General features: G+C 36.1%; 2 protein-coding genes across 6 annotated transcripts in view; one reads left to right on the forward strand and one right to left on the reverse strand.

The window, feature by feature from the left end:
• CCDC88A (coiled-coil domain containing 88A) overlaps positions 1-9,951 on the forward strand; it is a 113,070-nt gene extending 103,119 nt beyond the window's left edge. For 2 of the 5 annotated variants that reach the window (XM_057740965.1, XM_057740966.1), the window contains 2 exons: positions 1,147-1,406; positions 1,603-3,550. In XM_057740965.1, the coding sequence (XP_057596948.1) occupies positions 1,147-1,406; positions 1,603-2,598 (1,256 nt within the window). In that variant the 3' untranslated portion in view covers positions 2,599-3,550. Of the gene's footprint in view, positions 1-1,146; positions 1,407-1,602; positions 3,551-6,324; positions 6,425-6,955 lie in introns of those variants that run through there. The other 3 variants (XM_057740968.1, XM_057740969.1, XM_057740967.1) reach the window with 3 other exon arrangements.
• A 15-nt stretch (positions 9,952-9,966) lies between these two features.
• On the reverse strand, positions 9,967-14,023 carry LOC130856531 (prolyl-tRNA synthetase associated domain-containing protein 1). The gene is made up of 2 exons (XM_057740971.1): positions 13,887-14,023; positions 9,967-12,531 (listed from the first exon to the last, which is right to left on the reverse strand). Exons 1-2 carry the CDS (start codon positions 13,968-13,970, stop codon positions 12,100-12,102), a joined length of 516 nt encoding a protein of 171 aa, XP_057596954.1. The 5' UTR covers positions 13,971-14,023; the 3' UTR covers positions 9,967-12,099.
• Positions 14,024-16,668: the final 2,645 nt, after the last annotated feature.

Raw genomic sequence — 16,668 nt, forward strand, 5'->3', positions numbered from 1 at the left:
AAGGTATACTGCCTACTCAGATTTTGGAATTATTTAATAGATTATAAAAGTTTGTGAAAGTAGTTATTCTCTGCAGTCCAGAATTGTTAAATTATAAGTGCATTTATTTTATTGCTTTTTTGTATTATAAAATCATTTTTTCTTGGTTGTAATTTTATTTTATTAATACTTTGTTGCAATGATCTGAAAAATCTGATTTCAAGGAGGGATTTTTTTTCATTTTTATAATCATGTTCTTATATCCTGTTAAAATGTTATAGCTTGAGCCAAAATCTCATGACCCATGGGAAGTTGCATTTTCTATCTTGATGCTGTATCTACACAGTTTGCAATTGATCAAAATGAATAAGCACTCTCAAGGAATAGTATAAACTTTAGGGAGCTGTTTTCCAGAACTAGTAATTTTCATTCTGTGTAGTTGTTTCAGCCTCAAATGAGTCTTTTAAAGCTGTGTAGCTGCCATACCAACAGTGGAAAGCAGGGAGAATCAGATGATTCAGACATTAAAGAATAATGCATACTTGATTTTATATTTTTACTGGAATTTTCTAAGTAGTTACATCGTCTCCATTTGCCTTTCCTTAGATGCTTGCTGTTTAAATTTTTTAAATATTTCTTTAAGATTATTAATTTAGGATCAACAGAGAAGCCTTCAAATAAGGAATACATACCTTATAGAAAGTCAAAGAACTAGAATTTTTGGCATTTAGAAGAGTTTTTGGTTTTAACATTCTCAAATAATTTAAAATTCATATAATCATGTTTTGTTCTAAGTTGTGAGGTGTTTTACAGTTATTTGAACCTGACTTTTTAAAAATGTATTACTCCCTTGTTTATTCATTCATTTACTCATCAAATGTATTGAGTGCCTGCTTTATATGTTTAGGCTCTGGGTATGGTGGTGATGGCAAGCCTTTGCTCTGGTGAAGCTTATAATATTTGTCAGCTTGACAAATAAGGAAGCATGCTATGGTAGACAGTTGTTAGACTGATGAAAGATTAACGTGGTTTACTAAGCATTTCTGAATAAAGCTTTGAAAGTCAGTTTGGTTATTCATAGGAATCCAAGTCAACAAATGTCAGTACTTACATAGTTTTAATCTTGTTTCTATTATTGAACTCTTAACACACCATTTACTCCAAAAGCAGGTGCAGTTAATATCCAAAGCAGGCCACAAAGCCACAGCAGTGGAGAATTTAGCCTGCTTCATGAGCATGAGGCGTGGTCCAGCAGTGGTAGCAGTCCAATCCAGTACTTGAAAAGACAGACCAGATCAAGCCCAGTGCTCCAGCACAAAACACTAAAGAGTCGAGCACATCACAAGATCAAAACTGGTTCCCCTGGAAGTGAAGTTGTTACTCTACAACAGTTTTTGGAAGAAAGCAACAAGCTTACCTCAATACAGGTTAGTTTTATCTATGGTGACCTTAATTTAGATGGACACTACAAGTTAAATTTTTGTGGTTGAACTTTAGAGCTTTTTTTTTTTAAGTTAATGAATATTTAGAGACGTTAGCAATTTTTTTTTATTATACAGTCTAATATATCAGGAATGTAAAAGCATGGCTTCACTAATCTGCTGTGATTTTTTTTTTTAACAGATAAAGCCCTCAAGTCAAGAGAATCTTTTAGATGAAGTAATGAAAAGTTTGTCTGTCTCTTCTGACTTTTTGGGAAAAAACAAACCAGTTAGTTGTGGTCTGGCCAGGTCAGTAAGTGGAAAAACTCCAGGAGACTTCTATGATAGACGGACAACTAAACCTGAACAATTTGTGAGACCTGGTCTACAAAAGACTGAAGATACCTATTTCATTAGTTCTTCAGGAAAGCCTACACTAGGCACTCAAGGAAAGATAAAAGTATTAAAAGAAACTTCTCTGTCACGACAATCAAAAGATAGTAATCCCTATGCCACTTTACCTCGTGCAAGCAGTGTGATCTCTACTGCAGAAGGAACTACTCGAAGGACAAGCATCCATGATTTTTTGACCAAGGACAGTAGACTACCTATGTCAGTTGATTCACCACCAGCTACTGCTGATAGCAGCATCAGTGCAACATCTAGTGAGTACCGTTTACACCAGTGGTCCTCTCATACACTTCACAGTCCAACGTATGCTGTAGGTTCTCAAGCACAAAATGATTTAGCTACAGACAAGCCCAAGTCTCCACATGCCCAGGCCAGAAACTCAAGAACAGAAAGGTCACATTTTCTAAACCAAACTTTTGCCACTATTAATACGTCTAATGATGCATTTGGAATATCAGCTAAAGATAGCATAGAGTCCTTTACTGTGGCTCATCCATCTCAGCCATTTTTATCCCTGAATACAGAATTAGTTAGTAACATAAGTGGGTTACCTCCCAGACCAGTCACCAGGGTAACTGACCAGGCTTCTGCTTCTTTGGGTAAAGCTGCACAGAAAGACAATGAGCAGTTTTCTGATAATCAGAACTGCGGTAACAGCAACCCACAGTCTTCTGCAGATAGCAGTGAGCTTATCACTCCTGCATGCCTCTGTCCTGATGACACAGAAGCTGCATTGTTGGTTTCTGAGGATAATCAAACTGTTTGGTATGAATATGGTTGTGTATGATCAAAACCGCACAATGTAATACTGATGTCATTTGATATGCACTATGCTTCTCTAATCTGATTTGAAGAGCTGCTGTTGAAAAGTATCATTTGGCTAGTTTATATTTTTATTTTCAAATTGTGGCATAGTGTTCAGGTGTACATTGTGGCATGTATATAAATGTGATTATGTAACCTCAACAGAGCTTGCATGAAATATTAATTGCATTGTACATTTTCTGCATGACTTTAAGAACCTTAACAATACATGCTCTTCTTTCACATTTCTTGTCACCTAATAAGAGATTGTTACTTTGATACCTAGAAGCATGTTAAAGTGGTTGCATGCTACAATTACCAAGAAGGCATTTACAAGTCATAGTTACTTCATTGGTTCCAAAAAAGAATGCTCATTGTCTCCCTCCCTCCCTTTTACTCCCCTTTCCCTCTCCCCCTCCCTTTCTTCCTCTCCTTTCTTTTTTATTTTTTTCCAAAGTGTGCACTTCATATTGTACAGTGTACAGTGTTAGTAAGGAAAATATGTTTTAAAAATGTCATATTCTTTTGCCATTTAATTATGCCTTCTGCCCTGCTGCTTAATTTTCAAAGAAATAGTTAATAAGTCAGCACCTTACATAGCAGATAGGACTACATAGAACTGTTGCCCATATTTACAAAATCGTTCAGATTTAAAACTTTGTTAATACTCATAAATTTAGTGTAATTCTTTTTTAAAAAAAGTCAAATTTAAATGTCTTATGCAGTGACTAGGAGCATTTGTATTCTATTTCTTCTCTGCACTTTTCTTCATTGGATAAATATAAAAGCTCAAGTACTATCTTTCCTTCAAGGTGACTTTTTTACTTCGAATCAGTTAACACAGTTTTTTCAGTATTCTTTTTTTTATAGAGTCAAAGAGAAATAAAGTAAATCATACTCAATGTGTGAGAAATTTGCATTTTTACTTCTGTTCAAAAAGGGTAGCAAGTTTACAAAGTGGAGAATATTGTTGCTTATATAATTCTATAATTTATTTATTACTAAATTATATATGTCTATCCTTAAAACAGAATTTTCTAAAATGTGAGTAGATTGTGCTAAAATAAAATGCAAAATTAATATTTGTAATCATTTAAACAAACAAGTATGTTTTTAGTAGAACAAATTTTAGAACTAAGAATAAAAGCAAACTCTTAGCTAAAAAATAATCATAAAAGATAGCAAAAATATTTGCTAACTCCAGCTCATGTCATAAACTTTAAAATTACCTTGCTGTGGTCATAGCACTGTTAAAGCAGAATCAGCTAAACTTGAATTTCTAACTTCCAGAATAGAACAAAAGAAAACCCCAAGAAACCCATAACACTGAATTATTTACTTCTAGAGAAGTATATCTTAGCTCTGTCTCTGAAATGTTTTTGCCATCTTGATTCAGCCTAAATATTACTGAGAGTGATGCAGCCAGGCATACAGAAGAAATGATTTGAAATGTAACTTTAAAAATGGGGAGGAAATTATTATTTTACACGTTTAAATTATTATTGATATTAACTGGGCCAAAGAAAACAGAATTTATAGAGAATCTTTGCTTAATGAAATGTGTATCCTGGCAATTCCCTGGTGGTCCCGCGGTTAGGACTCCACTCTTTTACTGTTGAGGGCCCAGTTTTCCATCCCTGGTCGCAGAACTAAGATCCTGCAAGCCGTGCGGTGCAGCCAAAAAAAAAAAAGACCTTTATATCCTTTATAAATTAAGCTATTCTCTTGTACTTATACAAGATCATTTCAGGGACTAGGTCCCTTCCATTTTTATCTTTGACCATGCTTCTTTTCTCACAGCCAGCTCTTACTAAAAATGCTTTTAGTGCAGGTAATCAAATAAACACAATCAGAAATTTCTCATATTTTTTAATACCACTTAATGTATTATCTACATGAATACATCAGTCTGTTTTATTGTCACTTGTTTCTCAATCAGTCCAAACATTTCAGATGTTTTTTGTGTCCCTTTTCTTTTTTCATAACCTGATAATAAAACTTAATAGTAAGTATAGGTGAGATTACATCCATATGTGATACAAATGTAATAGTGTAATTTCCACATTGAGTCAAGGATTATTTCACAACCATTTCAACTTTTTACATAAGTCTGGCCTTATATTTTGTTTAAAATATTTATTTATAAAAATACATTGAGAAATCATATGCTATTATAGTAAAAACTTATTATTTTACAATATTAGACTCACAGGAAAGAAGTATTTCTAACCCAAATGGCTGTAGTTATATATACAGCATGTTTTCCAAAAGAACATATACATTGTGCATGTAAGACAGATAGATACATACCATGTCCATGTGTCTTGATGTCAGAGAATACAGGTTAGGCTTCCTCCAGAAACTGTCACCAGCTATAAAGTCATTAAATTCCCCCTAAACACTATTTTATCTATATTTCTTGATAGCGCTTGAAATCAGATTTTTAGCAGTTAGTAAAACCTCAGAAATCATATAGAACTAGTGTTTCCCAAACTTTAAAAAAATCAACATAATACTTCCTATAAATGAAGTCTCACAAAGATGCCCCAATTAAAAAAAAAAAAAAAAAGTTGTTTTTGAGGAAGAAGTGAAGCAACTCTTACTTAATTGAGCAGCTTCACTTTTTTCCCTCCAAGACAGCTCCATAAATATTCTGCGGCTTCACAGAGGATTACAGGCATACCTCGTTTTATTGCGCTTTGCTTTATTGTACTTCACAGATACTGCATTTTTTTTTTTTTTTTGACAAGTTGAAGCTTTGTGGCAGCCCTGGATCGAGCAAGCCTATTAGTGCCATTTTTCCAACAGCATTTGCTCACTTCATGTTTCTGTGTCACATTTTGGTAATTCTCAGAATACTTCAAACTTTCTCATTGTTGTATTTGTTATGGTGACCTCTGATCAGTGCTATCTTTGATGTTGCTATTGCACAAAGATTATGACTTGCTAAAGGCTCAGATGATGGTTAGCACTTTTTAGCAATAAAGTATTTTTTAATTCAGGTATATACCTTGTTTTTTAGACATAATACTATTGCATACTTAATAGACTACAATATAGTGTAAGCAACTTTTACCTGCATTGGGAAACTAAAAATTCATGCGACTCGCTTTATTGCAATATTCACTTTATTACAGTGGTTTGGAACCAAACCTGCAATAACTCGGAGGTATGCCTGTAGTAGTACCCTAATTTTAGATGAAATTGAATAGCTTTCATATTCCTAGCTTAGATTTCTAAAAATTATACCCTTATTATTTGTGACATTGTAGATTTATATTGTTAGGCATTGGGTCCCCTTTGATCAAAGCAATTTTAGCTCTAACAGTGTAAGCAGGTATATTATTTGCCTATAAAATATGCCTCGAGCCCTGCTTTTCTTAGTAAATAATACAGTTATTTCGTTGTGGATGTTTTTGCTGCTGCATGCAAGATTATTTTTTACTTTGAAACTGTGTGTGATCATTTAGTAAATAAACATAGTAAGTAAACCTATCTGACACTAAGAGGGCATGAGTATATTATTTATAGCTTTTAAAATACAAAAATCAGTCTTTAAGTAAATAGACATCTATCAGATTAATAACATTTCCAGAGTTAGATTCCTTCTCCTTGCCCTGTTCAATGAGAGCTCTTTAGTTTCTTATCTTCATGAATTGTATTATGTTTAACCTTTCATTAAATAACATGAAATGCTTTTCTCCTGCAGATGTGGACAAAGTACAAGAAAGCAGAAATTCAAAAAGCAGGTCTAGGGAGCAACAAAGCTCCTAATTCTATTACCCACTACATGACATGTGGGCCAAGTGGTGAGTTTCTTGCTTAAAATGTAAATGAGATTAATCTCATTTATACAAACTAACTGCATTAAGTATAAGAACAAGTGCACATTGCATTAACAGATGTACATATTGCTTGCTTAATTCATGACTTTCTGTCTTACTTACTAGTAAATCAAGATTAGGTGATTCCCAAAAGCTTTTGCCCATCAGTACAGGAAACCAATCTTTAAAAATTGTTTTTCTTTTTTTCCCCTCAATTTAAATTTGATTTTTCTAATGAATAATGTTTTGGAAATTACTTTTACAGTCTGAAGTCTTTCTTTGTGGTAGGAATACAACTTCCATGCAATGTTCTTGATAACTGGGGAGAATAAATTAAATGCCTTTTCTATGAAGAGCCACTCAAAGAAAAATTGTCTCCGACTTTCTGTCACTCTCATCTGTATAGAAGTATCTAGTGCATGCTGTTCTTTTAGTGGTTGCTCTGTATTATATATTTCTTATCTTCAAGCTTTTCTTATATTTTCTTTCTTCTTTCTACCTTTCAACTAAATACAGAGAGAAAAGTGTCCTTCAGTTTCTGTGTGAAGCCTTTATTTCTGAAGTAACAAGACACCCAACTATAGGAATCATTTTTTTAAATATTTAAGACTTTTAACAATCCTTCGTGACTAGAGCAGGAAAGAAATACAAACCTTCATTCCTTCCTTGAATCAAGGAGCACTACTGGAGTCAACTGCCAAAATTTTTAGAAGGTTTTGTGACTTACTGTACATTGTACTGTTAAGATCTACTGAATGAAGGATGTTCTCTCACTAAGAACCAAGTGTTTTAAGGTTTCAAGAAGTACTCCAAGAACAATATACTTCTTTCTTCATTTGTTTATGAATTTATCCATGTTTGCTTAATGCTTCTGCTAAGTATTAGCCTAAATCTAGCCATTTATATTTAGTTGTGTAAACCTAAATTAAATGCTGTAGTATATGTTGTGGAATGTACTATATATCAAGATACAGAGAACATTGTTTTGGCATGTCAGAGCCTTATTTGGTTATTAGCAAACTGCATGTGTTGTTATTCTTTTTTTTTTTTAAGCTCATTATTTTGATGCACTGCAAAAGAAATTCAGTTTATGAGATAACTCTGAAAAATCCATAAGATAGGAGTTATAAAAAATTTACAGTGATATTCATCTTTCCATATCCCCCACTAAGCAACACTAAGCAATTCACACATGGATCCAAGGTAATTAAAGTGTGTTTTTCTGAAACTTTTTTTTTTAGTAAGGTGGTTTTCTAGCAAATGGCATTCCCAAGATAAAGCTATTGTGTTTGAATTCATTTCCCTTCTTCAGTATTGGGTTATGTATGTGTGTTTGTTTTTTTAACTTGAGAGCTGACTGTTGCTTAAGAAGTTTTCTTATGGCAAAAATAATGTAAATAATTTACTATGATCTGCATTTTGCCAGGAACTCATTTATTATTAAGGTTATCGCTTATTAATAAGAATTTTTCTGTTTTTGTCCTTTATAATACTACATTAAAGTTGGTAACTTTATCGGTACTTTTGAAATATTTGTATGCATTTGTTACCTTAAACATTTGAAAGAAGCACAAAAAAAGTAAATTTAGTTAACCTAGGGAAACATCAATTTTTTTTGTAGCTCCAATTTTATATCAGTTTTATTTTCTTATGAAATCAAAACAATGCATTGATACTTATTAATGCAAATTCATTATTTAACATAAATATCAGAGTAATCTTAAAGGTCTGAAATTAGAAAGATACTGACTTTTTAATTTTAACAATATACTTCTTAGGCTCTCACTACCAGCTCTAAAAATCTTTTTGGAATAATTCAATAGTGTGTGGTTTATGAACTATGTGTTTCATCACTAACCTAGTAGCCATGAGATACGTGTCTCCCTCTCTCCCTCCTTCCTCACACCCTTCTTTTTTTTCTCTCTTTTTGGTAGGCCAGTAAGTGTTGTGTTCATAGTCTACTTTCAGAAAGACCATTAATGAAAAGAAATACAGCATGTATAGTTGAAAAGAAACTGAAATGGAAGTTAGAGAACTTGGACTTTATTAATACCACCATTAACTTAGGTTTTGCCACCAAATAATGCTGTAAAGTTAAATCACTTTTAAATTCTTGGATGAAAGGTGCTATGTAAATGTAAATACAAAGGATTCTTACTAAAATACAAATATTGCACAACAGACATTTTTAAAACCTATTCTCTAGACTTTGAAATATGTCTCCATCATGACTCCCTAGATTCAGCTATTACATTGATAAGGGGTATCATGGTAATCTAGAGACACTTACATGTAAAAAATGTAAATTCATTTTTAGGTGGATAAATTGAAAGTAAATATAGAAATTATGTTTTAGCTAAATACAAAAAGTGGGTAACTTAGATTTATATTAACTAGCATCTAATTTGCACAACTAGGACACATCCCAGGACATTTACTGAAAGTTGAAAATTAATGAGTAGGAGGTAGCCCAGTGAGGGTGTATTTCACAGCTTGGTCTCTCCAGGACACTAATATCCTAAAATAGAGAACCTGCTGACTGGAGCAGCACATTATTGCTTCAATTAGAAAATGCTTAAGGGTAGCCTATAAAGTGCTAAACCTGAGTAGGCTGACCCTCAGAAAATGCAGCAAGACAACCAAGAGAACACATGAGACTGCAACAAGTAGGAAGATTCTCAATTATGTTCACTGCCTTTTTTCATACCATTTCAAGAAAGGACTAGATAACCATATGACTATTTTACTGTCTCCAAAAGATACCATCAGAAGCAAACTTAGTATGAAGTCACGCTTTTCCCTTAGATAAACTACTTCTGCCAAACAAAATATTGTAGCCAACTAGAAACTAACTGGGGCCACCTTCCTGACATGTTTTTAGTGATCTGCCACTCTTCTAAGTCAATATCTAAACCTCCTTGGAAACTAAAGAATTTATATACAGGGTAATAGCTTCCGCCCAGAGCTCCAGTGCTTCAGATCTGGCAGTGTGGAAATGTTCGGTCAAAGTTTTTGAACTGGTGGTTACCAAAGAGTTCACGAAACAGGTTTATATGTAGCACCTTTCATGCAAGGCATGGTAAGAGCCTATTTAAAAATCACTGTGCATATTACGGAATTGCAGCCACCTCACAAATAAAGTATTACAGCCTGCACTGTCTTAACAGTTTATGTCAGGAAGTGAAAAAGATATTGTACCAAATCTGGAATTACAATAAGGAATAGTATGTATGCGAAATGATTTTTGTATTTTAAGTTACTTTTTATGAGAAAAGTGAATTTTTGTGTTTTCTTTTCTGCTAAACTTAGTCCTGAGATGTATTTTTTTCTTTAAGCCTTGAATGAATAATACAAAAGGAGCCCATTTTCTAATATAAACCTGGATGTACATGTTGAGATATTTGGACAACAATGAAAATGCCTTAAAAGGAATGCTTATGGATAAAGTTGCACTTATAACACCCTTTAACAAAACCTGATTTTAAATTGTCTTTTTCTTTTCCCATTGTACTTATAACTGTTATTAAATACCAAATCAAATAATATAAAAGCTGTAACATTTCCTTTAAAAGTAATGCTACTGAGAAATGTGGAGTTGAATGGCAAAATGTTTATTACTTGGTTATACCTAATATAAGCCACAGTCCGTAACAAAAAATCCAGTTCATTACAAAACAGATATCATTTGGCCGATTCATCTTTTTTTAAAAAATTCATTATTTTTCATTTTAGTTTTTAATTTTGTTTCCTAAAAAAATTAAGTTGGTTTAACATTCACTTGTTAAACTGATATAAAAAGAAATAAAACAAAGAGGTGATTTTTATAACCGGTGGTTAGCAATTGTAACATATAATTTAGCCAAGTGTTATTCTTTCCTTTCCCTTTGCCCTAGAAAAACCTATTTTCAGACATAGGTTTGGGAGAAAGGAGAGTCTATCAGTTTTGTCAAATAGGTTTAACCTCAAAATAGGTTTAAATACAATAATAAATTGTACAAAACAGTCTCATTTTCACATAAAGACTATGGGAGGCATAATGTTAGAGATGGCAACCTGCCTGTTGTCCTTGGGCAGGTCAGTCTTTCTGGGCCTGTTTTCATCATGGAGGACAGGTAGACCAGTTGTCTACAGTCCTCAGTGTCTTTGATTCTATTCATTAAAAAAAAAAAACCTTAATTTTATATGCAAAGCAACCTAAAGTTTCCTCTTTCTTAGAGATAAAGGTACAGAATAGGCAAAAACTAACATAGCACCTCAGAAATAAAGTTATCATTTATGGAAAATATTTCTTACTAACTCATCTCTTAAATCCATTCTGTATCTTATAAAAATTCTGCCTTGACTAGACTTGTAGTTTCTAACCACATATATCCAGAAATGACAAGTTTTTACTTTTGCCTTTCAGTAATGCAAATTGGTACAAATTAAGTACAATTTCTCTACCAAAAGCAAATAATTTTTTTGAGTGTTCAACCATAGCAAAATATGGTTATTTCTCAAATATCCCATTTGATTGTAGTAGAGGAAAGAAGTAGTAGAGGAAACGAGAATTTTCCTAAGACCTCTAAGCTATTTTGTAGCCTGGTCTAGTCAGACCCTCAACTAGGGTTTTGTTTGAATCCAAGTGAGGTGAAAAAATACATCAATTTTCCTCACTCTATTTTTGAACTAGATTCTATATGACAACTGACAGTAACGTTTCAGATGCCATAGTTGAAAGGGGATGAGTAAATTGTTAAAGACAGAAGAAATTCGTTCAGGTATGTTCACATTTCTAACCTCTCAACAAAGACTAAGCAAATCCTTCTAATGACCTATGTATATTCTGCTCCTGAGTTTTAAAATATAATTTCATCAGTGGAAAGATTATGACATAACATTTTCCATCCCTACTTTGAGTGTTTTCCTAGATTAAAATTTTCTAAAGATAGAATTTTATTTAAAAATCAGCTTTTCACTAAAAAAAAAAACATTGCTTTAAAAACAAACAGCCAGTAATAGGAAGGTTTTGCCCTTGCCCCCATGTTTAATTATATTGCTGGGAAAATTCTTATTCCTAATCCTCATTCCCCAAAGATAACCACTATTAACAATTTAATATAGTCCCATATTCCTTTTTTTCTCTTTATGTACACTACCATATGTATAATGTTATATATGCTGTTTTTCTGCAACTTGCTTTTTTCAAGTACAGTAAACACCTTACAGAAGATGTAAGATAGTTAATCTTAGGTAGTTAACTAATCTTAGTTTTGATGTTAATTAAAAAATTAATTAATTGATTTGGCTGCCACATGGCTTACAGGATCTCAGTTCCCCTGACCAGGGATTGACCCTGGGCCATGGCAGTGAAAGCCTGGAATCCTAACCACTAGGTCACCTGGGAACTCCCAATGTTAATTTATTCTCAATTATTGAAGGCATTCCTGTAACAAGTAATTGTCATGGGGGATGGGGAAGGTGGAATCTCTGAGCTAAAACTACCTCAGTATATCTTTTTTAAAAACAGCTCCTTTAAGATGAAATATTCCTCCTCAAATAGTTTAGGTAGTCACCAAACCAAGGTGCTATATATATCTTACCACTTTTAATGCTTTTTATAATTACAGGTAAGGAAAACAGCTTTCAGAAATAAATGTATTCTACAAACATTAGCCCAATTAGTTTTTATCAAAATTTAGTATTATGGGATCATGTCCTGTCTTCTTCACAAATGTGAGAAAGTCTTCAGGGCTCAATCCCATGGTTGCAGCATTGGTCATTGGATGAAAGTACACCTTTTCATGTCCACCTTCCAAAAAAGCAGAATCCAGAACAAATTTCACATCTCCATCATCACAGAAGAGTGCCAATGGTGTGGCACAGCCTTGGCCAACTTTCAGTTTTTCCAGCATGGCTGTTTCACCAGCAAACCGCAGATTTCCACTCCCAACACCTAACTGCTTGGCAAGATCATTTAAATTAATTTGTCTGTCATGAAGAACGGTCACCAGCCAATAGCCTTTTTTCTTTTTGTCTTTAAGAAATAAGTTCTTACTGTGTGCTCCTTTCAAATGTTGGATATGAGGCATCATTTCTTCAACCGTAAACACCTGTACAATATCACGTGAGAAGTTTAAAAATAATATGCATGTATACACACACACTGCACACATACAGTTATATGTATATTGCTTGCTGGGTGAAACAGCAAGGTTAGGGAGCATTCAATGCCCTGGATTTCAGTGGCAGAGACTCATTCCCATCCCATTATATCTCATTTCAGCACCTCAAGTATTGATAGTTTCTCTTAGGCCAGTTCTCCATTCCAATGTGCTGGCCAAGCCTTCACATTCCTAAAATGCTTTTTTTGTTTTTCCTTTAAACTGTAGAAGCCCTCACAACATTGTAAACCAACTATACTCCAGTAAAAATTAATTAAAAAAAAGTTTATAGCAGCCCAGACCATATGACAACCCCCATGGTATAAACAGATAACTACAGAGAGGGAGTGAGGGCAGGGAATGAGACCCTGGACTATATTAAAAAAAATCAGAAAACCTGGTAATATACACAGTAAAAAGAGGAAGAATATGTGGACTATAAGGGAGGCAAGAGAGTCAAAGAACATAGTTTTGATGACTTTTATCTACCCTTTGAATATCATCACCGTATCTAGCTAATTATCATTAGCTGTTCAAGCGTTGGACAAAAAGTTTGTCTTTGCGCCACTCAGGTTACATGTTGTCTCCGTAAGATTTGCAAAAAAAAAAAAAAATCTTCCCATCAATAAATCATGTCAAAAAAAATACCAAACTCTAACCTTGGCGTCCTGCACCTATAGCCACTGCAAAGGCGGTTTACTGCTTGACAACTTATTTATATACGCATAAAGTGTACCAACATCCTACGTCAGTTTGAGATGCGCAAGGTCTCAATGTTGCACTAGTTCTCAAAAAAAAAAAAAAAAAAAAAAAATCACCCAGAATTCCCCAGAGGTCCTGTGGTTAGGACTCTGCGCTCTCACTGACGAGAGCCCCGGTTCAGTGCCTGGTTGGGGAATTAAGATCCCACAAACCCCTGGCGGCTTGGCAAAAAAACTAGTCTGGATCCGAAAAGCATTTACGGGATCTCCCTGACGGTCCAGTAGTTAAAACTCCGCTTCCGCCGCAAGGGGCAGAGGTTCAATCCCTGGTGGGGAACTAAGATCCCACATTATATGTGGCCCGGCCAAAACACAATCACTCCAAGAGGAAAACGAGGTTTTTTTGACAATAACATCAGAATCCCAAGTGAAGAGGCCCTTGATGGTGTATTCAGGTCCCTTTCCTATCGTGGATACCGGGAAATGCCTTAGGACGTTTCCGCGGCACATTACCCCGGGACATCTAGTCTTAACGGCTTCGCCCCACGGCAGCTGCAGCAGAGCTCACCCCCTCCCCGGGCTGTCCTGGCGGGAGCGCCTCACCTCCGGGTGCTCCACGACCTCCGTGCGGATGGCCAGGGCGCTGAGCTGCTGCTCCAGCGCTGCCCGCAACTCCGCGCCCGCCATTCTGCCCTCGCGGCAGGAGCTACGGCGGCGGCCGCAGACCAGCCCAGGAGCTGGGCGTGGCCTCCCGCGGCTGGCCGATTGCCGGCCGAGGCGGAAGAGCCTGGAGGGACAGGGGCGGTGCCGGAAGCCCAGAGCGGGCGCCTTCCGGAGGCGGGGTCGCACGTGCTTCTTCTCCGCGAGAGACTGAGAAGGCTGCGTCGGCAGGGACAGCTTTAGCAGGCGCTCAGTGTTTTTTGCCCCGCGTCCGGCGAGGGGAAGGCGCCTGCATTCTCACAGCCCTCTCTAGCCCCGGCTCAGCTTTCCTAAATCCAGCGTATCTTCCATTTAAACAGTATCAGAGCTACCTAACAACTCAGGGAGTGTTGGGGGAGTAATCGACTGGACTTGGTCTCGGGTTGACCCAGGAGGTGAACCGAGGCAATCAGAGCCTCCTTACCCCTTCTGTCTTGGAATGTTTCACTGTTCCCGAGCTGGGTGCTACTTGAAGGCTGCAGCCTTGGGAGAGTAATGTGTTATTGAAACCATGTGGACTTTTTAGGTAAGTGAAACCCTCCCCCCCTCCTTTAAGGACTCTGTCCAGTGGATGCCCAAGACAAACCACTATATAAGTTCCCTTGCTTATTAAAACCGCCACCTAGCAATCTGGACTGCCCTGCCTCTTCAGTCTTTCCATGCCTTCCTGGCGGGGGTGGGCGGATGGGAGTAGGGGTTCACCTGAGGAACTGAGGCTGTGAACCAAAAGTGAGAGAAGGGTCCCAGGTCTCTATCCTTTTAAATAATTAGATGTGGCAACCACAACTCTACCTTTTTCAGAGGCATTTTTCCTACCCCTTGTTGGGGTGTTTTCCGCTATCCTGTAAAACCGTGACTCCCTACTTTGAATGAGGCTTGAAATTCCACTAGAGTTTCATTTATGAGTTTAGATTAAGCCTCAAATTGTTACCGAAGCTGTTGCCCCAGAATCATACCCTTGCCTCTCCCTTGAATGGAAACAGTTGCTCTTACCTAAGTTTTGGGAGAAAGCTGCAAAGAAAAAAAAGAACTGGTTAGAACCAATTAGGCATTAGATGGCTGAAGATTTAATTTCCAGTAGACCTAGACCCTCATTATACATTTATTGTAATACCTTAGCATGCTAAATGACACACCCACCAGTGCAATGACAGTTGACAGTTGTCATGACAACAACTGGAAAAGCCATACAAAGACCCAAACAGGAGAACTGCATCAGTTCCAGGTCCAAACCACACCCCTGTTCTCAGATTAGTCATGAATATTCCTCACTCTTTCCAATTCCCTCACTTTTACCTCAGACCCTCCTGTATATATAGTGTCTCCGCTGGAATTGGGCACAGAAGTTGATTTGCAAGGGAGATTTCCACTTCTCCATTCTTTAGTCATTAAATAAAGCTCGTGCTATTCCAGTCTCAGTGTAGGTTTTGTTATTGACTGTGAGATCTGATAAAAAAAGAACCTCTCTTGCTGAGACGGGGGGTCTCAGCCTGGGCCAGAACCTCGGCGCAGGCCGAGTCAACCAGTTCAGTAGTAGAATCCCAGATAAAACGTAGATATTCGCTAGGGACGTTTAACTCTAGTAGGAATATAAAATATTTTGGTCATTTCTGGAGTGCAAATTGAAGGCCTGGAGAAGAAGCCTCTTAAGAAGACACTGCAAAGTTCATTTGTCCCGCCATATCCACAGCTTCTGAATCCATGGATTCAACCAACAGCAGGTGGGAAAATATTAAAGAAAAAAAAAAAATTCCAGAAAGTTCCGAAAAGCAAAACTTGAATTTGCCATACACCAGCAAATATTTACATAGCATTTACAATGTATTAGGTATTATAATTAATTTAGAGGTTATTTAAAGTATACAGAAGGATGTGCGTAGGTCATATGCAAACACTACACCATTTTATGTAAGGAACTTCAGCATTCACAAATTTTGGTATGGGAAACTAATCCCCCTTGCATACCAAGGGAGGACTAGATCTGAGTCCTCACCCACATAACAGACTTGGAGGAAATCAGAGCCAACTTCACAATTTCACTCAGAATTGGCCTTGGATAGTGCAATTTTAAAAGTTCTCAGCTTAACCCACCTCTTAAAACTGTTAAGCCATGTTTCCCTTCAAATAGTCCAACCAATTTTTTGATCCTTGATTATAGAAACAAAAACAGGCCTCTGTCCATGGCCACCTAAATTCAAGTCAAGAACAAAAGCAATGTACCACATTACAGAGTGTTTAGAAAACTTATTAGATAAGGGGGAAAGGATTGCTTAGAACATTTTTTCCATATTTATTATTTTATTTCCCCATTTGTGAATTAGCTTCATTTATGTCTTGGCTCATTTAGCTATGGAGTGAATGTTAATAGCTTTCACACTGGTTTACATGAGCTTTTTAAGTAATCGAGTTATGTGCATTTTATTTGTCATATATCCTTCAAATGGGTTTCATTTTTCCCATTTAATAAGAGATTTTATTTTACCCCCACACCAGGCAGCTTGAGGGATCTTAGTTCCCCAGCCAGGAATCGAACCTGTGCCCCGGCAGTGAAAGCCCAGAATCCTAACTACTGGACCACCAGGGAATTCTCAAGAAGGGATTTTTTTTTAAGTTTGGTTTTCTCTACAGAAGTTACTCATTTTTGTGTAACCCAGTGTCATTTTTTTAAGTTATTCTGATCTAAGTA

The sequence above is a fragment of the Hippopotamus amphibius genome, chromosome 7 (genome assembly GCF_030028045.1).
Source record: "Hippopotamus amphibius kiboko isolate mHipAmp2 chromosome 7, mHipAmp2.hap2, whole genome shotgun sequence".
In the NCBI taxonomy this organism is placed as follows: domain Eukaryota; kingdom Metazoa; phylum Chordata; class Mammalia; order Artiodactyla; family Hippopotamidae; genus Hippopotamus; species Hippopotamus amphibius.

Coding starts and splice junctions, on each gene's coding strand:
- LOC130856531 (XM_057740971.1), bottom strand. CDS start 13,970: ATGGCGGGCGCGGAGTTGCGGGCAGCGCTGGAGCAGCAGCTCAGCGCC. Junction 12,532..13,886: donor AGGTCGTGGAGCACCCGGAG/GTGAGGCGCTCC, acceptor GATATTGTACAG/GTGTTTACGGTTGAAGAAAT.